At 37.0% G+C, this 25,725-nt stretch overlaps 1 protein-coding gene and 1 long non-coding RNA gene across 2 annotated transcripts; one reads left to right on the top strand and one right to left on the bottom strand.

Moving 5' to 3' along the window:
- Positions 1–439: 439 nt before the first annotated feature.
- LOC127513447 (uncharacterized) lies at positions 440–5,222 on the bottom strand. The gene is made up of 2 exons (XR_007930404.1): positions 1,867–5,222; positions 440–1,064 (listed from the first exon to the last, which is right to left on the bottom strand). It is a non-coding gene; the product is annotated as an uncharacterized LOC127513447 (long non-coding RNA).
- A 137-nt stretch (positions 5,223–5,359) lies between these two features.
- Positions 5,360–13,677, top strand: LOC127513446 (uncharacterized). Its single transcript, XM_051895214.1, has 3 exons — positions 5,360–5,462; positions 5,716–5,839; positions 5,950–13,677. The coding sequence occupies exon 3, from the start codon at positions 9,967–9,969 to the stop codon at positions 11,029–11,031; it is 1,065 nt and encodes a 354-aa protein (XP_051751174.1). The 5' UTR covers positions 5,360–5,462; positions 5,716–5,839; positions 5,950–9,966; the 3' UTR covers positions 11,032–13,677.
- The last annotated feature ends 12,048 nt before the right edge of the window (positions 13,678–25,725 follow it).

Raw genomic sequence — 25,725 nt, 5'->3', positions numbered from 1 at the left:
GACCTGTACTGCATCCAGCCACCAGGGGGCGATCAATAAGCCCGCAGCTTGACTTTTCAGGACGTATGGAGATAGGACTAACTGCAGAACCGCAGAACCATACGTCATGACAGCCTGAGGCCGGAAGTGGGCGGAGTAAATTTATCTAGGCATTGCTCCATTTGGAGCTTTTTAAAGTTTAAAACCATGTTAATGTCAAATATTTTATTAAAACAATCTAATTGAAATGATTAAATCGATAGATAGTCACATTGTTAATAGCTTAATCATATACACACAAACACATAAAAGTTACGATTATATATATATATATATATATATATATATAGCCTATGTGTGTGTATTAAAACCCCCTTGTAACCTTTTAAATATTTTCAAAGTTAAAAGTTCATCAATTTTTGTCTTAAAAGATTAACTGAATATAAATTGAACACAAAGCTTAAACACTAAAAATTATAAACATTTATTAATTTGTCATAAAATGTATATTTTACTCAAGCATTTCATAATGAACCATTGTTTTTCATAATATATAATACACATTACACAGTTGTACACTAGATTGCATGAATTAAGCAAATTCAGATCCATCAAACCCAAAAACAAAAGTTATTTATTTAATTTTAATAAAATGTACTTTTCCCCCTAAGTAGCAAAAGCAGTATATAGCTACTAGCTGTGCTTTGCTCTAAAAAATTACAAAATCAAACCAAAGAGTGTAAATTGAACAGCAGGTACATGATGACAAATTAAATCTTTAAAAAAAATAATAATAATAAAATCTCCATAAACATGCAATTAATTACAAGACTCTTTTTGTCCAGACACTCATTAAGTCCATAAAATGTCCATATCATCCTTAATTTGTAAGCAAAACACTAAAGGCTCTTTGGCCAGTGGTCTGTCATCATCCGTTTCAGCCTGTGAAAGTTGAAGAAGGGCTTTTCCCTGGTCTTCCTCTTTCAATATCAGAAAGCACAGCTCTTCCACTAAACGCTTGAAGACTTTTGGTTGTTGTGCAGCCATGCAAGTGCACCACAGAGGTCTTCTGTGATACGTGGCTCCTTTATGAGAGAAGGGTACAAACAAATGTGATGAAATGTTAGAAGTGTATTTACCAATACTTTGTGTTGTAGTCAGGATGCAGCACAGCATGAATAATAAAGTTTTGACATTCTGTTTTTCTCATGTTTATATATTGAAGACGTAAATCATACCCTGTTACTAATGAAATTAATCAATTATGTTCAGTTTAAATTTTTTTTTTTTTTTTTTAAAAAGGCAAGCAATTCACATGGCCCTTCACGCTGCACTTAACCCCACGTTATCGCCGTCCTAAACACCACTTTTAACCGTGGGTAAAGTAACGCTCCACATATTGCTTGTATATTTACATGCTTTTGACAGTCACAGAAACACTGTGCACTGTATATAAATAGAAAATTCAGCATTGGAAAGAAAAAACAACAAATGCTGACAGAAAATGCAACAATTGCAGTGCAGAAAATACTGTTTAATTCTTTTATAGTCTGAAATGTCCATTCAGGATAAACTTAATTTGTTTATATTACTATAGTTGTTATATTATCACAGCACCTATAGAATTACCACAATAAATTAATTCAAGTACTTATAGTACTATAGTATGGTTCAAAAACACTATAGTATTTACTATAAATTACTATAGTATTTTTTCACCTGGGCGCAAGAAACGTGAGACGATTTGTAAAATACCAAAAGACGCGATAAAGTGACTTTGAAGCCCATTTACAAAATATTTGAGTCATGTTAAGTGTTAACGATCGATTAAATACACAACAAATAAACGTGATCGATTAAAAGCACAATACAAAGAAACTTTTTTACCGTGTGCTTTTCTTCCGCCATTGTTTGTTTGTCGCTAACTCCGCCCACATCCGGTGTAAGACTGTTACTCCGCCCACTTCCGGCATCAGGCTGTTAGTCTGGCGCTGTCGTCCTCAGACTGTCATGACGTTTGGTTCTGCGGTTCTGCAGTTGGTTATTGTAGGGGGGACGTATGAGGCACACCCGATACCGACCCTCTTATCTCACTATAATAATACGATCTCTGGTGCTACTTTCAAATTTGAATCATAACGAGCGTGGGCTTTGACGGTCACTGCTGCTGAAAATGTAGATGAAGATTGATGACTAAAGGGCTGAATTCGGATCTGTTCCTTACAAACATATGGATTCTAAAGATATGGAGTACAGCGAACAAATAAAATGGATGTGATTTGTGAATTGTTGTGCTTTGGTGTAGGCTATCTTATGGTTGTATTGTCAGTCGCTGCATAGCAGAAAACGCCTTCTGTGTCGCACATCAAACAAACTAAATGTTACAAAATGGTTAAACAATTAACGTTACAGAAATTTTATTCATAAGGTTTCAAATTGTAGTCTTGTTTAACATTATGTCCTACGAAACGAGTCTGCAGCACAAGTCACGAACAGAAATGTTATTTTCATATTAAGTATGTGAGTAAACTGCATTCAATAAATTCGACTAAGAACATGTATTGATATGACAATTGAATGCAACGGATTTAAAACATTAATGCCACGATTTTAATATTAATACATGGAATTCATTCACACTTTACGTTACATAATTTACGTTTCATTGCCGTTAATACGTAAGCATTTTTACGTTTTAGTGCTATAAATGCGTCAATGTTGTACGTTTTTGTGTGTGTGAAAACGTAGGCCTAAGTAAATGTACGTGTGGTGCCACACTTTACGTAAAAATATAGGCTACACGTATTCTCATGAGATCACGTTGGAAACACAGCAGCCCACGAATCAAATATAGAGCCAAAGTCCTGATCCTGTGATGATTATAATCTTGCAGTAATTAAATCTCTAAAAATCATCTGCTTTTACCTACATTATGTCTGAAAATCTGGAGACACAATTTATACATTCATTTAATTGAAATGCTGTGATATATGTACAATGCAATCAATGATAAAAAATTCCTGTTCATCTGATGCGATTTCTTTGCTAAAACATATAGTTCAAGCAAACATACATTTTTTTTTCTTCCAGGTTCTTACCCTATATTCTCACAATGACAGATATGCTCTGAAAAAAGGAATGATGAGATAAAGTCAATCACGTCATGTACTTTCCCATCTGAGAATCAAATAGCCTATGAATTACAAAATCAGATTCACTCGACTGTCTGCATTGAATTTTATTAAAGCACATGCATGAAACAAATACTAGAGTGAAAATACTTTTACAGCACAGTACTTTGATGGGAGACAAACTTCTGTCTTGAACATGATACATTAGCTGAACAGTATACTTTCTCTGAAAAAGCTCATACTTCTTGTTTAGTTTAAAGCAGAGCATTTCTCAGAAGTACTCCTTTGACAGAGTAGGTCACATGCGACTGCCATGTCGTCAAAACGCTACAGTAACACAGAAACACCTCACATTAAATTTCCATACTGCCATACTGATCATTGCTCTAAAAATATCAGCGTGGTTACAGTTACAACTCTGATGCAATGCTGGGTTCTTGATCTTGTGGCATTATCTTCTATTTGAATGCTGCACAAAGGTCTCAATGTGCTTTACATTCATTTGTAATATATCTCATGAACACTATTTAGAGTAGACAACAGATTTAGGGTAATTAGCTTTGATTAGTTATTTTTCTAAAAAAAAAAAAGAAAAAAAAGACGTTAATAATGAGGTTACATTATACAAAATAAGGAAGAGAAAAAACAGTCGGAAAGTCTGGATTTTATAAAGTCACATGCAATGACTTGCAATTCAGTAAGCGTTGGAATGCAACACACACAAAAGGAGTAAAACCCCTTAACTTTCCGTTTTTAGCTGCTTAGACTATGAGGAAATAAGGGGAATCCCACGATCCCAAGACAGGAACGGCAGAAGACTTTGCTGAGTAATACCTGCTGAAACTTCCTTACCGTGACATCACACCACAGGCTATTAATGATTTCTGCATGGAGAGTAGTAAGGATGGTGAAATCAAATACAAATTATTCTTCTGTTGAATCAGTGTCTTGATGTCTATTCTGACATCACTGATATTCGGTGGTCAGATATTTCCTAAAATTTGCTGTTGTCAATGGCCCGTTTCCAGTGCTGTGTATCTCATCGGGGTAACAGAAATCGGCACTATTCTCGTTTACACCGCGGACTCGCTCTCTCTTGTTTCACATAAATGCAACTTACGCCATCTTGCATCTCATTTATCGACTGTAGTGAAAACTTACTGCAATATGGTTGCAGTAGTCTTGTTGCTGGGCCAGAGAAGAACTGACCACCGACTGTGCCTGGTTTTTCTCCATTCTGTTACCTGATGGAGTTTGGGTTTCTTGCACTGTCACCTCTGGCTTGCTTAGATGGGGACACTTAATATTCAACAATATTATTGCACTGCCTGCAATTATACCGTTGTATGAGAACTGAACTGAGCTGGAAGACAACACCACTGTTTTCTCTAGAGCTGCTGTATAGATAAATGAACTAAGTTTTAATATTTATTTATTTATTTATTTTTACAACGGAAATGAATCACCACTGAATTTACTTAAGCTGGACAATGACACTATTTTCTTCAAGAGCTGCTGTACAGCCAAAACAAACTTTGTTGCATTATTTTCCTGTTATCACTGTAAAGCTGCTTTGAAACGATCTGTATTGTAAAAAGCACTATATAAATAAAGGTGACTTGACTTGGGCCAGTTGTTTTTGTACATTGTCATGGACTGGTGAACGTGATTTCACCAAGTACAACATGTTGATCCTGAAACAACATTCCAATCAACCAATCAGATTCGAGGGACAAGTTTACAGTTTATATTAAGTTTAAGCTTACAACAAGGGTTAGGTGCTTCTACATCAGTGTTATTCATCTATCATTTCCCTCTGATTTTAGGGATACTTTATGGGTAGGATTAGGGGTAGGGATATGGTTAGGAATAAATTTTCAGATAGGAATGTTGTTCTGGGATCAACAAAATATGTTGACCCAGGAACATGCAAAATCGCGGTGCAAAAGCTTGAAGATAATATACAGGAAAATTATAAAATAACACAGATTCAGATTAGCATGAAACACATGCACACATTTTAAGATAAATTGTCCTTTTTTAAAGAAAAAAAAAAAAAGGTTTTGTACATGCGTTATTGCATTAAAACATCCATATATCAAATATTATAAAAACTAAATTTTTTTAAAGATCTTATTAAGTTCTTCAATTTAGGGTTGTTATGACTTGGCAGCATTATGTCAGGATGATGTCATTTTTGACAATGGAAATGAAAGGGATTTCCCACGAAAGTAGATTTAAACCTTACATTCAGCTTCACATTCACATTCACATTCACATCTTGGTGAAGCATGAGCCGGACCATCTTTCTCCTGTCCTTGGTCTTCCTGATCTGCATGGCTTTCACTGAGGGTAAGAGCTTTTCACATCTTATCATGACATTAAGCCTACAATTGTACACGTACTACATGCTTTATGAGTGCAAGTTTGAGTACTTGTTTAAATCCAACATCTTTTTGCGTTTTTTGCATAATAGTGAGCAGACAAACAAATCACAAGTCTAACAAGTCACCTAAAGAATAAGTTATTTTACTTCAGTAACAACATCCATATAGGGTAGCATCTAGTTTTATTGTCTAGTTTTTTATTAATATCTCTGGTTTAGGCCAACGGATGTTCATAAGCAAGCGATGCCTGTGCTCCAGAACATATGACAGTCTGCGGCCTGGAAACATCAAGGAGTGGAAAGTGCACAAACCAAGTGCATTCTGTGACAACACTGAGATTGTGTAAAGCAAATTTATTATTCAAAATGTTTTTATATTGTGTGTGTGTGTTGAACAATGCGCAATCAACAGATATATCAGTGTAAACTAAATCCTCCATATTTTGCCAACAGTGTGATTTTGAAGAAACCTCATATTAAAGTCTGCCTGAATCCTAAATCGCCACAAGGAAAACAAGTACTATTGAATTAAGACACTCACACCTGGACAGCTGAGCACCAAGTAGCCTACACACCAGATTATCCATCAGATGACTATAAATGTTCAGGGTCCCTTTTGTGATTGTAATTTTGGAAATGGTCTCTCAATAAAATTGATTTATTAAAAAAGATCCTTCAATTCAGAAGATGAAGACGCTTCAATTCAGTTTAAATTACTTTAAAGTATTACTTTGACGTACTGTATTATAAGAAGGAGAGGCATAAAAGGAATTAGACTGCCAGCACAATCTGCTGTTTCACATGCAGTGCCAGTCTGAATGCTGTCATTGGTCATTTTTATGTAATTTCGCTGTTACTATTGTGTACTTTTTAAAAAAAAATTTTTTAAGTTTGTAGACTGTAGGACAGTGTTTTCCTCACACTTAATTAGAACGAATGAATGAAATTATGAGTCTGAATTTATTTGTCATTATTTTTTTATTTTATTTATGATGTTCTTTGGATTTGACCAGATTGTTTTTATGAAATATCCTTTCATGCCAAATTAAGGAGGTCTTAGGCATTCAGTAGGGAAACCCACAAATCTTGGAATCTGGTCAACCTATATATATCTGTAACTGCCATTAGAACTGCCTTGCATGGTTTTCAATAAAGAAGCCTAGAAAAATTAGAAAAAAATATTGTCAAAGAATATGTTGATGTAATGTTTAGTCAGTGTTTGATATTGAATGTTTATTTATTTTAAACAGAAAGTTTTATGTATATTGTGCAAAATGTTGTATTACATTGTAATACTTTATTTTTAAAACAATCTAAAACAAGTTGAATTAAAAAAATAAACATGTCAGAATGTCTTATTATTTAGTTTGTCTGCTTTTGCTTTAAAGGATTAGTCCACTTTTAAATTAAAATTTCCTGATAATTTACTCACCCCCATGTCATCTAAGATGTCCATGTCTTTATGTAATTTTTTTTTTTTTAAATGTATGCGCTTTATATAAACAAATGATCGCCTTCCAGTGGTTCCGCCAAAACCGCACTTCTGTATTCTTCAAAAAGCTTACGCTGTATGTCCTACGCCTTCCCTATTCTACATACGGAAAAAAAAACGGAACCTGCGACGCGTTCGTTCCGTAAGTTGGATGACATGGGGGTGAGTAAATTATCAGGAAATTTTAATTTAAAAGTGGACTAATCCTTAATGAGAACAGTTCTCAGACTGAATGAACTCCAAAAGTTTGTGTAAATCCTTATGATCATGTTCTCCAGATTTGAGATGATTCATAGAGCATCTTGAGCTTCAATGGAAGAACATCTTTTTTTATTTTATTGAACTAGAAATGTGCAGAATCAGAAATATTTATTATTTGTGTTGTTCTTGTAATTTTTTCCAATTGTTGGATTATGCCCCCTACTGGTCATCATTTATAAAGGCTATGCAGTGCAATACCAGCACAAACTGCATCCTACAGTATTTCAATAAATGAACCATATTGTCTTCAAAGAGGATTTAATAATGATAGATCCAGGGTGTTAAACAAGACTCTAAGTCTGTGATAAGTTTGTGGAAATAGAAAAGTAAACAAAAAAGTCTATAAGGAGTAAGAGTGACCATAAATTAGCCAATGGCCTGTGCTCCTAAACCCTAAATTGCTCATTATGTTTTAATATACTTTATGTGAATTAAGACAATTTCTCTAAGAAAGAATAATAAAATTTTTGAAGGCCACCACAACTGCCATATTATGATTATGTTTCACTGCCATATTAGACCAGTAGATAGCACTAAAGACCATTCAGGTTTTCATTTTGCGGTAGTAATTCAGGGCGGAAGATAGACAGAAGTTCTTTCTTGAGTTTTTAATTTCAGGCATAGCCTACAAGATATATGCAATATATGTGGCAAGGTCCAGAATGAGGCACTTCTGGTAACAAAGATAACATGTCTCAGAAAAGCTTAAAATGAACCAAAGCCAAAAAGGTGTTGAACACCACAGTCAAGCTACTTCCTGAAACTTACATTTGCTCCTGTGGAAATCTTTGGATTTCTTATTAAATGAAATTATACAGTATGGAAAGCATTTTGTTACATTAGAAAATGGTATTTTATGGAAGTTTATTAATGCCAAAAGTATTTGAATTAAAAAAGCCTGTTGAATTGCACTAAACGAAAAAAATGTGCATTGCATTAACCGTATTTGCATTTTAATGCATTGTATTTTTAGGGCTTGCATTTTTGTGGGCTGAAATTCAACATGGTCATACATTTATGCTGTGAATATTTCAATTCAAAACATTTCACCCTCATTTTCATTATTAAAAATTCAAAGATTCATATTCACCTTTCAGATTTAACTTCCAACATATTCAGTCTGTTTAAAAATACAACCTAAAATATTCAACAGGCAATTTTCGGTCCATTTTATTTCAATTTATAAATTCGCTTCCACAAATTTAGTGGTTCAAATTCGACAGAAAATTAAACATTGGACATCCAGGAACTGCAGGAATAGCTTGATCTCCAACTGCTGTTAGTCGTCCTCAACAGCAGGTGCCGCAAACGGCTGTTAACGAAGACCCAAACAACAGCTAGAGAATCATTCATTCACAAAAACGGATTCATTCATTTCACTTAAAAAATGAATTCACTTAAAAATAATGCAAACTAAGGTGACACTTACCATAGAGACACGTCCTACTCCAGTCGTGATTGTGAATCAGTTTCTGGTTGATCGACTACTTCAGACGTTTCACCGTCGGACTCGGGCTCGAAATGATACAGTAAAATCAATGCTATCTGTTCTGTCCATACATTGTATACAATGTCTTGCTAATTGATAGCTGTCATTCAGTTATAGCAATATGTGCGCAGTAGACCAATCACAAAAGACTGGGCCATCTGACCAATCAAAGCAGTGTAGGCTCACGGAAAGGAGGGCTTTAGAGAGACTGATTCTTCAAACTGCTTACGAATAATTGAGAACTGAGGTCCTTTTCAAATTTTACTTGAGAGAAAAGTACTGATTGATGAATGTTTATTTTGTAATTTTATGTAGGCCACTTCTATAATTTAATTTTATTATATATTTTATATAATCCTATTGCTCAAAATAATTATGAATGATTATGAATTGTCAAATAGCCAGCACTAGTCAGTATGGATGGAAGATTAGTGGATGCAGATACATAATATGTAATATGTGTTGACAAACAATATAAAAACAGAAGAAACATATAGGGCTAAATACATAACATTTTAAAAAATTGCTGCAGCAGTGGGGAAGATGAACGTGCATGTGTGTTATTTTAATGTGTGTTTTAATTCTGGATAAAATGAGAATCAAGATTTTTATTTGTTTCTTTCAAATAGAAATCATGATTCTCCCATGATTCTGAATAGACAACTGAACAAAATTGTGTGTAATTAATTAGAGGACAAAATATTAATTGCTGCAGTCTATTTAAAAATAAACACAAACAAACAGATCCAACTCTGAAATGGCAGTTTATTATTGAGTCAACAAGAATTTACAAACAATGTGAAATCTACGTTCCCTTTCGATACTACACTCGTACTGCGTCGTTAGTCTTATTATTATATGACAAGACGCTATGGGGAAAACTCCTTTTTTCTCAGATTTCTGAAGCCTTTTTCAATCACGCAGTGAAACTGCACGGTCATTGGTTTGTGGAGTTGTAAGTAAACAAGCCCGCTCGAGCCCACCAAAAGAGGCAGGGTATCGGGCTATATAAGCGGCCGTCTCACCTTGGCAGACTGATTCATTCTCCTTCAGCCACGCAGATCTCATCTCTTCGCTTGATCCCGAGACTTAAAGCCGCCTTCAACTGCAAGCAGCTGGAATTCACCGCCGATCAGCTCGCCGCTCTCTAGCAGCCGCGCCCATGAGCAGCCTGCAGCTCTGATAAGCTCGCCGCTCTCTTGCAGCTCTGATCAGTGCACCGCTTCGGATGAGAGTGAGCTCACGTCGGCTCAGGTCCTGCGTGCCTCACTCTCTCCACAAACAGAGGTTTCCCCCGTCTGTTTCTCCCGCCCGGACCAGCGCCCCCTCTGCCATCGCGAGCAACCTGGTCTCGTTTGGGGGATCTGATGAAGAGCCACTGGATGACAGCATGTCCCTAGTGGCCTCGGAAGCTGAGGATTGGTCAGGCTCACCTCACGACCCCGCCCCCTTGCCGTCTCTCGAGCCTATCGACGCCAGGGCTTCCGTAGACTCAGAGCTCATCCGTGTGTACTCAAAGGCTGTCGAACAGCTCGGTTTAGAGTGGTCTGCGCCTGAGGAACTCACACGCAGCCGCTTAGATGAGTGGTTCCTGCCAGGACGCCATCAGGCCCCTCCTCAGCGGGGGCGCGCCCCACACTCTGCCCGCCTGCGTTCTTCTGCCTCTCACATTTTCACCTCTGTTGACGATGCCGAGAAGAAGGGATATGTGAAGCTGCCTCCTTTGGACGAGGCCGCACACCTGTGCCCGCCCGCTGCCATTGGATGGAAACGAAACTCGTCCACCCATCCGAGCCCTGCCGTACAATGTCGGCCCTCGCTGGATGGGTGTACACCTTGGCCGGCCAGGCAGCGTCTTCCCTGCACTCAGTGGCGGTACTCCAGGTGTACCAGGCTAAGCTCCTGCGGGCCCTGTACGAGGCGGGACACAACTCGACCAATTTTAAGGAGCTGCGCAGCGCCACGGACCTGGCCCTGCACGCCACGGACAAAAAACGTCTTCCTCGACTCGCCTGTCTCCCCCACTGGTCTCTTTGACCCTGCCGTAGATGGGTTTGCTGAGCACTTCACAGCCACACGAAAGTCGTCCCAGGCCATGCAACACTTTCTGCCAAAGCGCTCCCGCTCTTCTGCTTCTAGCCGACCCAAGCCTGTGTCAGCTCAGCAGCCACCCAAAGCTACGCCCACGCCACGGCCTGATCACCGGCAGCGCTCGCGCTCCGCTAGGCGCCACCCCCCGGTCACCGTGATTTTGCCAAATAATACATGTTTCTGGATCAACATATTTTGTTGATCCTGGAACAACATTCCAGTCTGAAAATTTAGTCTTAACCCTATTCCTACCCCTAAACCTAATCCTACCCATAACTTATCCCTAAAATCAGAGGGGAAAGATAGGTGAATAACATTGATGTAGAAGCACAAGCCTAGAAGCACAAGATGTGGTTGCAAGCCTAAACTTGACATAAACAGTAAACTTGTCCCTCAAATCTGATTGGTTGATTGGAATGTTGTTCCAGGATCAACAAAGATGTTGATCCCGGAACATGTCTTACTTGGCAAAATCACGGTGACCGCCACCCCCCTCCGAAGCGTCAGGGACCCCGGCCCAAGATAGTGTTGGATCCTGCGCCTCAGAAGTCGGCCTGATGCTCAAAAAAGGAAGAAGAGGAGGTTAAGTCCCGCTGTGGCCGGACCACCTTCCAAAATGCCTCGCCCAGTTTTCCTGTCGCCCCGTTCAGTTCCAGGTGCTCGAAAAAATGTGTTTGTTGCCTGCACAGAGCATGTTCAAATGCCCTGGCAGTGCACCACTGTTATAGCGAATATAATAAAAAACAAACATACTCAAAAAGAGAGCAAATTTCCTCTTCCACACCATATATGCACCACATTTCCTCACAGCGACTCAGTGCTAGAACCAATCCAACCCCTTGCCATGCGGGCCGGGGCCTGGCAGGCCATCCCCGGAGTGTCAACGTGGGTGCTGAACACAGTAAAATGAGGTTATGTACTCTAATTCGCTCATATGGTTCCTCTGGTACCATAATAATGACCTAGAAAATTAAGCTGTAGAATTCAGAATGCAAGTGCATGTCTTCAGCAACAGTCCCTCACCAGCTGTGGCCATGTACGGGCTCAAGAGAGTTGCCCTAGAAGGAGAGAAGGAACATGGTTCAGAGCCAAGACAGTTCATTGAGAGAAACTTTTATGTTGATGATGCCCTGGTATCCCTATTTACAGAACAAGAAGCCATCACTCTCCTTAGAAATGCCCAACTCATGCTAGCAGCTTCAAATCTTCGCCTACACAAGATACTTCAAACAAAATTGAAGTAATGAGAGCATTCCCTCAAGAAGATTTAGCAAAGAACCTAAAGGACTTAGACTTTGCTGTTGACTTTCCCCATATGCAGAGAAGTTTAGGGGTTAGCTGGGATGTTTCAAAAGACAACTTCACCTTTCAGGTGTCAGATGATGAGAAACCATACACAAGACGAGGAATCTTGTCTACAGTTAACAGTCTATTTGATCCATTTGGATTTGCAGCACCTGTAATCATTAAAGGTAGATCTTTGCTCAGAGAGCTCACCATGGAGACATGTGACTGGGATGCTCCTCTGTCAGAGAAAATGGTCAATGAATGGAAAACATGGAAAGATTCATTGAAAGAACTGAAGAAAATCTCCAGATCATACACGCCCACCTCCTACAGACTTAGGTCAGTGTTTGTGCCACTGAAGTTGTCTGTCACAAACTTAACACTGCATACTTTGAGTAGTTCTCAGACTGGCAACGCATTATAAATACTATTTCAAGGCTAAAACACATCACTCGCTCCTTCAGCAAAGACAACAAATCAAAGGAATGCAGAACATGGCACGTATGTCATAAACCACATTCAGCAGAAGATCTCCAAAGTGCTAAGGAAAACATAATACGCTGCCTGCAACAGGAGACCTTTCAGGATGAACTAAAGTGCCTTGAGGGAAAAACAGATGTTTCTAAGAACAGTCCTCTCTTTAATCTGTGCCCATACATAGATGAGTCAGGCCTACTCAGGATTGGAGACTGCTTATCCCAATCAGCCTTTGAGAAAGATAAAGTCAACCCTTTAATCTTACAGTGTAAACCCCAATGCTCAAAATACTTAATTGTTTTGAGTAGGACAAACTTAAATTTAACATATTAGTTCAGTTAAATTAACTGCTATGAGTATTTAGAACTTTCTCTTTTTTTTGAGTTCACAGAACTGATATATTTTAAGTAAACTGAACTGTTTTATTGTTTTGAGTTGTATGAACCAATAATCCAATAATCCAATTTCCACCAATAATCGTGGATTATTGGTGGAAAACGAAGAATTAGTAGCATTATCCATCATTGTGTTACCTGCCGCAAACTGAGAGTCTGAGAGGCCTGAGTATTGATCCCCCATTCTCTTATGTCGGACTGGATGTATTTGGACCATGGAAAATCACATCACAACGAACCAGAGGAGGTCTTGCTAGCAGCAAACGCTGGGCAGTACTCTTCACTTTTATGAGCCCAAGAGCTATACACATTGAGGTGATTGAATCACTGGACACTTCAAGCTTTATAAATGCTCTACGAAGATTCCTCTCTATTCGCGGACCAGCTAAACAGATAAGACCTGACTGTGGTACAAACTTTGTTGGGGCATGTAAAGAACTAAAATTCAGTACAGACACAAGTAACAAAGAAATACAGAATTTCCTAAGTCACAATGGGTGCACTTGGAGTTTTAACCCACCACACTCATCACACATTGGAGGCAGCTGGGAACGCATGATAGGCATCACCAGGCGCATCCTTGATTCTATGTTGCTGAAAATCAGTCAAGCAAAACTCATCCATGAAGTCCTTATCACATTCATGGCAGAGGTTTCAGCTATTGTAAATGCTCGTCCATTAATACCAGTATCAACAGATCCGAACAATCCACTCATCCTAACCCCAGCAACACTTCTCATACAAAAGACTGGCATGCTTCCACCTCCAAATGGCAACTTTAATGAAAGGAACCTCTACATTCGCCAGTGGAGACAAGTTCAAAGTTTAGCCAATACCTTTTGGCATCGATGGAGAAGGGAGTATCTAAACACTCTTCAAAATCGCAGAAAGTGGCAAAGAGAGGGACGTAACCTTGAACATGAAAATGTAGTCCTGCTCAAGGAAAGTCAAGTTAAAAGAAATTACTGGCCCATGGGCATTATGCAAAAGAGTTTCCCAGGAAACAATGGAAGAGTCAGGAAGGTTGAAGTTAAGACAATAAAAGACGGAATACCAAAGGTCTACTTACGTCCCATCTCAGACACAGTCCTTCTCCTGCCTTCAAAGATGGAATAAGAGGTATTATGTTCAGTGATGACATCCTACGGATGCCAGGTGGGGAGTGTTCTGGATCGTTCATTTAATGTTTTGTTTTTAATTGATTCCAATACAAATACATAGTAGCTTTCTTTAAAAATAGTTGCCATAGTAACATTCCATGACATTAAAAATTCAGTTAATTGCATCAGTTAAAGGTAGTACAACACAGAAGGAACTTGAAGAAGCCATTCATTTTGTGATCCTCTGTAGAAAGCATTGTCTGTAAGTTTTGTGATTAATTTGTATTCAATTTGTTAAATTTACTATTTATAAAGCTGTGTAATGTGGAATTTCAGCCATTTTAAGAACTATATACAATGAATTTATATTAATGTTATGTTGTTGGAGATAACTAAGTAGTTTATATTTACATCTCCTTTCTGTAGTTTCACTCTGTTTCAACATATTTATCATGGTGTGGAATAAACAGAGGTGGGTAGTAACGAAGTAGACATTTACTTCGTTACATTTACTTGAGTATTTTTTTGGAAAATTTGTACTTTTTAGAGTAGATTTAAATGTGAGTACTTTTACTTTAACTTGAGTATATTTCTAATGAAAAATCTGTACTTTTACCTCGCTACGTTGGGCGACGTTCCTCTCGTTACTTTATTACACGTTAAGAAATGCGTAGTTTATTCCAAGCGCGCTGTCTCTTTTTTTCATGAACGATGGCCCATTCACAATTGAATCGCTCTTTTGAATCGATTCTGTTCAAAGACGTGATCAAACAAGTTGGCAAAACCATAGACATAATAAATACATAGACGCCCTATTGGCCACTGGATCGCACGTCAACGGCGTCGCCATATCGTGCGGGGCAACATGCCGTAACTCTCATAAGTGGACTTAAGAAAAGATGCCTGACTATTTTGAGGTTTTACAAACCGTCGCACAATCCAAACCACATATCGGGAATTACCTTTCACATGTAAGTCTGAACAGTTGTTTCTGGTTGTATTTGGTCATTATAACATTATTTTGACAGCTAGTTGACCACCAAAGTCAGACTATTAAAAGCTAACGACAACGCTAGTATATCTAGTTATCTAAGACTTATATAAGAAATAAAATAAAGTTTACATGATTTTTATGAAATCTGAGATTATATTGTTGTTTATATGATTAACTAATCAAAATCGCAAGTGAGTCATCCGTGCAATGAAGTCAGAGGAATTTGACAGGACAGCTCAGGCTGTCAAAAGTACAGATAGACCTAAACCGACTCATAGAGACAGAGCGCGTTTAGGCCACGCCCACACGGGGGGGGGGTTGACTTTGTATTGCGTGAGACTGCCTCCTTGTCATTTCTGACTTATAACAAAAAAACAGAACAATGACTTAAAGCTGCTGTGTGACAAGGTGTACAGCAAACAAGCTAAAAAACCCAGAACTAAGTTTTCAGAAGCTACCGAACCTTAAAAGCCAGCCTTTAAGGAGACAAAAGTGGATAAAGGCAATAAGACGTGAAGCATCAGCAGGAACAATGGGTAAATTTTGGGATCCTGACGCTCAGTATGCCTCAGTAAGCCTACGTGTGTAGTAAACATTTTGTCACTGTTAAGTCAAATATCCAAATGTCAGTTTTATATATTATATTTCCTGTCGCTGATTACATTACCCTCCAGTGGGCGTAGTTCTCAGTGTAATATAACATGTTGTGCTCTGTCTCAATCGCCTGTATCCACTTTTTAGTTCTTAAAACGCTCGTTTTTTGGGTCGACAGCTTATGAGAACTTCTGGGTTTTTTAAAGCTTGTTTTCTGTACACCTTGTCATATAGCAGCTTTTAGACATTGTTCTGTTTTTTGTTATAAGTCAGAAATGACAAGGAGGCAGCCTCACGCAATACAAAGTCAATGGATCAGTGGTTTTCAGATTATGACGCGTGTCGCTCTGTCTCTGTGTCCGAAGATAAGTGATTTGATCAAGCGGCAACCTCCCCCAGTTTCTCGTGAAGCCAATACGGAAGTGACTTAAACTGCAATTCATCGACTAGCCGCTAGGGACAGGCTCCAAAAGAGAGCAGAATCTCATTGAGTTCCATGTTAAAAGGGCCAAATTTACATCAGAAAAAAACATGTTTACAGCTTGGTACAAATCGTGGTTTTGGTCTATACTGCTAATTTTGCCCTTCATGACAACTCTGAGGTGGGTGAATTTTTTTATAACTCATCTGTTTAAATTATATTAAGCCTTAAAGTTCTGCATAATTAAGGGCGTGGTCACTTGAGTGACAGGTAGATTGCCGCTGCTGTCTGTGAGCCGTCACTTTACTTCAGCTAATTCCAGCCGCTGAATTTGGCATGGAAGCCCGTTTCCGCCACTAAATAAAAAAATAAAAAGAGTAATTGCGACTTTTTATCTCAGAATTCTGACTTTTTTTCCTCGCAATTGCGAGTTTTTATCTCAGAATTCTGACTTTTTTTCTCGCAATTCTGACTTTTTTTCTCGCAATTGCGAGTTTATATCTCAGAATTCTGACTTTTTTCTCGCAGTTAACTGACAGACAGTTTCTCTGTCTGTAAGAATTCCGGACATCCAACATTTCTGGTGCATCCAACGATAGCCGTCCTGATGTCTGAAGCTGTTGGTGTATAAAATGTGCCACTTCAGCTTCGTCTGTTTTATTGCGCCTCCGCCACAGCTGATTCTTCTTATTATATATATTATATTGTTATTATTGTGTCAAATTCATTAGTGTATCCATTCTGTTAAAAACAACTTTTATTCACCAAATACTTCCACTGTATTTGCAGAATTGCATGATTCTACCCTTGAATGCCCCCTTTTAAGGAGACACCAGACTTGAGTTACAAAGTTGATGAAACATGATATTGGTGTTTTAGTATTAAGCCCACTAGATGGCAGTAAAAGCTGTTTTTTTTCTCCTTGAAACGCTGTACTCATGTACAAGGTTACCGTGGAAACATGCTATATGCATATTCCTGCATAATGCATATGTCCGGAGACTAATCTTTATGTGTCTCCTCCAGTAAAATCAAAATGTCTTTATTGGTAAATCCGCGCTAAAAATAATCATTTATAATGTCTTCCGTTTTATGTAGAATACTAACGAAGCAGCAATCCTGATGGTCAGTCGCAATGAAAGGAAACACAAGCAAAGTAAGAACTGTGAGAAATAAAGTTTCACACAATTGTGAGAAAAAAAGTCAGAATTGTGACTTTATATCACGCAATTGCGAGTTTATATCTCAGAATTGTGACTTTATATCACGCAATTGCGAGTTTAAATCTCAGAATTGTGACTTTATATCACGCAATTGCGAGTTTAAATCTCAGAATTGTGACTTTATATCACGCAATTGCGAGTTTATATCTCAGAATTGTGACTTTATATCACGCAATTGCGAGTTTATATCTCAGAATTGTGAATTTATATCACGCAATTGCGAGTTTATATCTCAGAATTGTGACTTTATATCACGCAATTGCGAGTTTAAGTCTCAGAATTGTGACTTTATATCACGCAATTGCGAGTTTATGTCTCAGAATTGTGACTTTATATCACGCAATTGCGAGTTTATATCTCAGAATTGTGACTTTTTTTCTCGCAATTGCGAATTTATATCTCAGAATTCTGACTTTATATCAAGCAATTGCGACTTTATATCTCGCAATTCTGACTTTATATCACGCAATTGCGAGTTTATATCTCGCAATTCTGACTTTATATCACGCAATTGTGAGATGTAAACTCGCAATTGCGAGATAAAAAGTCAGAATTCTGAGATAAAATGTCGCAATTACTCTTTTTATTTTTTTTATTTAGTGGCGGAAACGGGCTTCCATAGGCATCTCAGCCGTATTTGTGTTTTTTTTTTCTGGATTACTTTATACAATTATAAAATAATATGGCTTGCTGCGTTAATGGTCGAGACTCGAGAGAGATGTGTGTCTGTGTACATGTGCACGCCTGCGGAAGATAAACAGAACACACGTTGTTGGATCGTCTTGGCATTGGCTAAAAGTTTTGTTTGTGAGATTTACTACAATGACAATGGCGGGAGGATGTAAAACTCCGACAGCACTGCTTGAATATTGTAACTAAAACTGCTGCATTTTGAAAAATTATACTTTGGACGCGGGCTCATTTGTTTGTGACATATATACGATCATATACAGTTTTACAACAAAAACGCTGCTCAGGTTGCATCATTTCTTGAAGAACGATGATGGAGAGAAGATCATTCAGAAGAAATGTGATGCAAACAATGGATAATATATCAATATTTCATGGATTTAACGCTTTTATGGACAAAAAGTAGGCCTACTGTTTTTTGTTTTGCAATGGACATTAATGGACATTTTACCCAATTAAGTGCCACGGATTGGATTCATCTCGCGATCGCTATTTCATTATAAAGGTATGTAGTTTGGGGTTATAAAACGGGTAGGCTATATAAAGTCCCGTTTGATTTTGCGTGTTGTTATTTGCACACCCAACTCAAATTAATTACTGGTGTTGGAGCATATCTTAAAGACACCGTAGATTGACAATGCACCTTTAGAACTTTCTAATAAACTTGTTATCTTTATTAATATTTTAGATATTATCTAAGATAGATAGATAGCTCCTTCTGCTTACATGATCACGTCGCGCTAGGCCGGCATGGTTTCAGCAACCAGTCACCTTGGTTCCAACCACGTCCCGCCTCTTTGCCCATTTTCAGTTATCCGGGAGTGACGTGCGGTGACGCGCAGCTAAGATGGCGGCGGCCTCATTTTCGTTTTAAAAATGCTCTTCAGAAATCTACGGGTGACGTCACGGACACTACGTCCATATTTTTTTAGTCTATGGATTTGATTGCCTGTCATCTAATCGTGGCTCATATATATTTCTACCCTATTTTAGCCAGTGGAACCAGGACAACACAAACCTCAAGGAAGGCTGAAGAAAGCCTGTCAGTGGACTGTTCTCTGCATTTCCAAGAGACATCGTCTGCCTATTATATTTTATATTATTATATAAAATATAATAGACGTATATTATTATATGATTATACTATTCACTACTCACTATTCTATTTGCTATTTTTATTTTGACTATATTATTTTACAATTTATGATATACTATCTGCTATTTTATCCATAGTTATTATATTACTACTACATTATACTATATTTTACTGTATTAATACTCAATTGTATTTTTAGGCTATCTATAATAATAATATAGGCTAATAATAACAATATGTTATAGAATAAAATCACGTAAAATAAAACCACAGTATGCCACATACTGTATATTGAACTATTGCATCTAACCTTATATTACACTTATATTTCATACAATTTATATTGTACTGTAATTGTACTAAAAATGTTCTACCGCTGTATCTCAAATGTTTTACTGGATATTAATGTTGTCCACTAGAGGGAGCCACAGGATAAGGACTCTTTTAAGCCCAATCCTTTTATATTTTCTCGCAATCCATTTGAATCGAAATAAATTCATTTAGTACATTAACTGTGATGTACTGACATTAAATCTGCTTAGGCCTATAGATAATTAAATGTTTAACTACCCCAATATAGTTGCCAAACATAATTAAATATAATGCTGTCCATTTAAAATGGAAACAATTTTATGTCTTTTTTTATTATAATAGCCTATAACATTTTTATAAAGACATTTATTGTTGTGTTATGAATAATAAAGCAAAAATTTGTGTGTTAAACTGCAAGCATAAGGTTAGGAGGCAACACGTATAGAAATTAATTATAAAAATTAAAAGGGCCTTAAGATAAATGCTTCAGATTAATAAGGTTTTAAGATGCAAATTATCTTCACATTCATTTGAAATAACCTGTCACGTCCAGTGATGTTATTCTGAGGAAAAGCTAAAGGCACGAGAGAGAAAAAAAAACAAAAAAACAAAAACAACAACAAAAAACTAATATGCCGTTGTTGAAGACAGAAATGTGCACAATCGATGTGCACATTTCATGTACATTAAATTACATTAGGAACATCTCCACAATTATTAACCTTGAAAAACAAATCTATGCTTGAGAAGCGTGAGTTTTCACAATTCCTTATGACAATGAATAATTTTCAAGTTCAAACTAGCGAGATTCTGAGTAATTGGAGACAAAACCTTTTTCGTACTCCACGCAGATCATAAACCGTTTAAATCGGTTGAGAAATGTAAATGTTATTGCGATTTTTGTCCAGAAAAGCCACAGCTCCCCTTTTACTTCAATTTGTTTAATGAGGAGTCTTGCCCCGCACAATATGGCGGACTCAATGATTTAGTTGTTTAATTGATTAAGTTTAATTTATATATTGTCCTAACCAACCCCTAGCCCTAAACCTACCCGTTGGTAATGCTATTGATTCAATTTAATTGATATATTGTCCTAACCAACCCCAATCCCTAAACCTACCCATTGGTAACCCTGTTTAAATATTTAAAACTAGATGGCACTGTCACAAAAACTACGGTCCTAGAAATGCGGTCCTGAAACTGCTGCGGTCCTAAAAGTGCAGCCTCCGGTATTGCAGGCATATTAGAATTATTTCTGAAGGATCATGTGACAGTGAAGACTGGAGTAATGATGCTGAAAATTCAGCTTTCCCAACACAGGAATAAATTACATTTTAAAATATTTTAAAATAGAAAACAGTTATTTTAAATTGTAATAATACTTCACAATATTACTGTTTTTACTGAGCTGTTTTTACTTTTTATTGAATTCTGCATTAAATGCAGCCTGTGAGTAGATGAAACTTCTTTTAAAAAAACATTAAAAATCTTACCGATCCCAAACTTTTGAGCGGTAGTGTACATATATATGTTACAAAGTAACTAGTAACTTGCTACTTGAGTAGTTTTTCATTGCATACTTTTTTTACTCTTACTCAAGTAACTATTAAGATTATTACTTTCACTTTTACTTTTGAGTAAATATTTCTATAAGAATACAGTTTTTGGATACTCTACCCACCTCTGGGAATAAAGCAGCATTCTCCCACAAGCCTACGTGTTGGAAAGAGTTTACCTACTGTATCTGTCTAACTTTGGGAAGAGGGACGCCATTGTGAGGGCAGAATAACTTTTGGCATTAATAAACTTGCTATTTAAATAAACATGTAATTAAGGACACTAAATAAAGCTTAATGCCTCTTCTGTCATACTTTTCTCCTGTGAACAATCATTATTAATCAATTTAGGATGAGGGCTGTGACATCAGCAATGGGGGAGTAGGGAAATAACTATAGGATTTAATCTCATAAACGTCTTTTCGTTTATTAGGGTTCCCTATGAGTAATCTGTGAATTATGAGTCATACCTCTATTGTAGCAATGAGTGGAGCCTTGTGTGGTCAGAACCCACAGATGCGCCCCCACATGCTAAATATCAGTGCGAGTCCTTGAAGCTTGCTACATCTATTTCGTGATCGGAAAGTGGAACAAAAGCCTCAACGCATTGTGTAAGATGACATGAGCTACGTCTATAGGCCTACTACTACCCACATATATAGTCTATTAATGAACATATTAAACCACTCAGTTGGTGCTGTGGATTTTGTGGATAATGTTTTGTTCAAGTGACTGAATGTCAAATTGCTATTTACAATTCTGAAGAGCTGGGGGGAAAAAGAAAAAAAAAAAACCCTGTTTTGCGATTATTAGCTAGCCTATGTTCGGTCGATTCCACAGCCTGATTTTAATTTCCAGTCGTACTCTATCTTAGGAAAAATGACAGGCTATAGTTAGCAAAAAAAATAAATAAATAAATAAATAAATGAATAAATCTAAAAACATTAGAAGTGTTCATTTTTAATAGCCTATAAACTTTATTAAGTCATACAGCCCCTTGAAAGTGTGCTTAGGTCCCCCAGCTGAGAGAACCCGTGTTTTAATAACACAAAAATAAATGTTTTAACCCAGTATCCATAAAGAAGGTTAATGGGTATCTGCTTAATATGATAAAACCAACTGAAGAGGAACAGAAAAGTGAAGATGGAGCAGGCAGACACTTTAAACAATACTGGGAATCAGTGAAGAAGTAACAAAATCATTTTCATGGTTTAACCCTATGAAAAAAAAGTTTCTTCAACCAGGATATTGATTATTTTACTTTTATATACTTTGCAGATGCCTTTTGTGTATTGCCTTTTATTTTTTATGTAAAAATGTATTTCTTCTTAGTTTCTTTCCTTCTTTTTTTTTTTCAAAAGTTGTTTTCCAAGTAGACATGAGTGTCAGTGGCATGACATGAGCATGACATGACATTTGAGATGTGATGAAAAATATACACTTATTGTTCTTTTGCATACATCAAATTCTAGCTATAAAATTAGAGGTAAAAATTAGTTAAAATGTAATTTCACCACAAAATGTTGTTAAATTAGACAAAGACAAAGTACATAATTTGAGATCTAATGGAAAGTTCATGACTTTCAGAAAAACGTTAACAATGCGAGAATTCACCTGTAATCCATACAAAATGAGACTGTGGGAAAAAAGAGTTAAAAAATAAACACAAACATTTTCACATTTGTATGAAGTCATTTTGTCATTTTTTTTTTTTTTTTTTTTTTTTTTTTACAAAAATATGTATTAGTATACACAGAAATGACACAGTTTATAAGAACATGATGCAACTTGAAAAACAAATGTTCCTTTTGAAGTAAACGAAACCAGATCAAAGCTTGAGTTGCTCTCTTTGGGACTTACATTCTAAAATATATACGTGAGAAGATATTTTTTATACTGGTTCATGTAGGCTTATAAACATGTAGGCAAAAAGGTTACTGTAAAGGTCAAAAGCAATTTATAGTCAAAAGATCTCTTTGGATCCAGAGACAAAGGTCAATATGGTTTTAATAATTAAACAAAACTTTGACAAATTAGGGAATTTAAAACCCCCACACAAACACGGCCAAATGAAATAGCACTTTTGCATCATTCATTCATTGATTCACTAAAATAATGCCACAGAATCTTGAAATGAAAACATCTTTTCATATTCACATACTTATTTCTTTGGTTTACCATTAAAAAAAACAACAACAAAAAAAACAAATCTTTGTTTACTACAAACTGAAATCCTAAAATGGCTTGGACAGTATTTTTTGCACTGTAGATTTAATTAAATAACAGAGCTTTAAACAATATTACTGTAATTATGTGCTTCATATAGAAACCAGTGATGTTCTTAAAGCTCTCTTCTGGTGGTTTGGCCTACTTTTCTTTTGCAAACTGCTCCAATTTTATTATCAAGACTGTATTTTTTTTCAACTGCTGCTTCAGATCCCTCCATTGATGTTCAGTTGGATTTATATTGCTTGCCACTTCAGAACCGTTTTGTTTTCAACCATTCCAGGATTTTTTTTGCAGGTGTTTATGGACATTTGTCTTGCTGACCCATTACCTTTGATGCAGGCAGAGCTATCTGATGCTGGCCATGGTGCCTCTTCATTTACGGTAAGATACGTAGCAAAATGCCCAAGCCAGCAGTTGCTCAGAGCTCTGCAGTCTGAAAATAGACAACATTTTCAGCTCGACAAAGGCAGCATTTTCTGTTCCCTTATTTTGCAATTTCTGTCTGTCCAGCAAGGCATTTGTGTTAAACATCAAACTATTTTGGTAAACAAGTTTCAGCAAAATGATCGGACACTGATTATTCATTTAGTACAATAAAATTCCCCATCTTAAACATAAAAAGAATTTGAGTCCAAGCTTGCTCTTTTGTCTTCAATAATTTATACAGTAACACTATTTTACAGTGTCCTTGCTACACATGTTACATGTAGTTACTGCAGTAAGTAATAACTATAAATTACGCATATTACTACATGCAACTAACCCTAAACCAACACCTAATTCTAACCTTATAGTAAGTATGATGTTAATTACTTAAATGTACACTGTAACATGGACACCATATAACCATTTATACTAACCATTTAACTTTAATATCAATACATTTTATATTCCTTGTATCAAATATTTTACTGCTCCTGACTTATGTGTGGTTTAAAAACATAGAGAAAGAGATTAAGATTATGCTTGAACTTTGACATTTTACATGACAGTATTAGGCCTATTATGAATCAGCCTATAAAAGCTTTATTTTTCCACAACAGTGAAATCAGTCCTCAGATCTCACAACACAAATGTCAGATGACTGTATTTTTGTGTATATCACATCTGGGGGAGAAAGTAATCAGAAGCTCAGATCAGTCAAGCCAGTTTGTTTTTATGGTGATAAGGCAACATCACCTTTTAGTCTCCCTCAAGGACGAAAACACGAAACTGAAAGTTACATTTCAAATCCTTTCAAGAGAATGGAAACCATTTACCAAAGTGAAACAGTGAAAGTCCTAGTTTGCGAATAAGAGTACTTCAAAAATTCAATATGAAAGGAACCAGCTTTTTAAAAATTATTAAAGCATGTATGCATGCATTTCCCCCCCGAAGAATGTATGGGTATCATGCCTAATTATTTATATTTTATTATTGAGCTGTTTTCATCTTATTGCATTCAGTAGGATGGAAGATAATTTTAGGCTATACATTCTTCTAATGACACTTTGAGTTATTATTATAACTAATACAATAGAAAATAAAAAATGCAAATAATATTACAAAAAACTAATACAAAATTCATTGCCATGTGTTATCACCAATTTAAAGCTGCTGTCCGTAAGTTTTGCCTCTTTGTCACCATCTCTGTTTAAAAACCTGCAATTGCAGTTATCTGTGTATTTATTATCTTCTTTACTTGGGTTGTGCTTCGGCACGGCTCCACGTGCGGATCACACTAGGCACGGTTCCCTTGAACCGAGTCCGAGCGCGATTGTACCCACTCCCCCGCTGTCCTGCACTCACATTGCCCTTAACGTTCCGAGCACGCTTACATCATATACGATGCAACTTTTGAATGGAAGAAAACGGGAAGAAATGCACTTTCGCTAAGATACTGCCTACTATATTTCTCATTTATACCGCGCAGTGATTTTCTCTTGCACGTATCAGAGGATTACAAAGGCAGCTGACGTTAATGGAGGAATTTGCAGCTTTACTCGCAAACTACAATTCCTGTTCATCAAAGGTGAGAAGCAGACCTGTTATATAAACCCAAATACACTCGAATTAATTACATGAATTGATAAGTGTACTATCAGAGTAGTAATAAAGATGTTTGACAGTATTGATGTAATGATGACAGTAGTAGCCTACACACAAAAGTAGCAGCTGTTCTGTGCCCCGGCGCGGTTAGCGCTCACACTGCATGCTAACCGCGCTCTGGCCCACCTCTTCCAAGCGGGCCAGGGACGGCTAAATGAACCGCGCCCAGGCACGGAACAGAGCGATCACACTTGTCAAACGAACCGGGCTTTGGGGGTCAAACGTGCTCGGGCACTGTTCAGAGCGCCTAGTGTGAGTACACCCTAATGTTTGCTGTTAGTCACCACATCGGTGTGGATACTGTGCTTCAGAATCACAGATTCAGCGTCTTGGAAGTATGACCAAAATAAGAATTTTCACCGGAAAATGTCATCTGAACGAGTGAGTAACATGTCTGCCACTTTTGTTCTGACCAACTGAGGAAAAAAAGCTTT

The sequence above is a fragment of the Ctenopharyngodon idella genome, chromosome 5 (genome assembly GCF_019924925.1).
Source record: "Ctenopharyngodon idella isolate HZGC_01 chromosome 5, HZGC01, whole genome shotgun sequence".
Taxonomy (NCBI): domain Eukaryota; kingdom Metazoa; phylum Chordata; class Actinopteri; order Cypriniformes; family Xenocyprididae; genus Ctenopharyngodon; species Ctenopharyngodon idella.
This window is presented reverse-complemented; position numbering and strand designations above follow the sequence as displayed.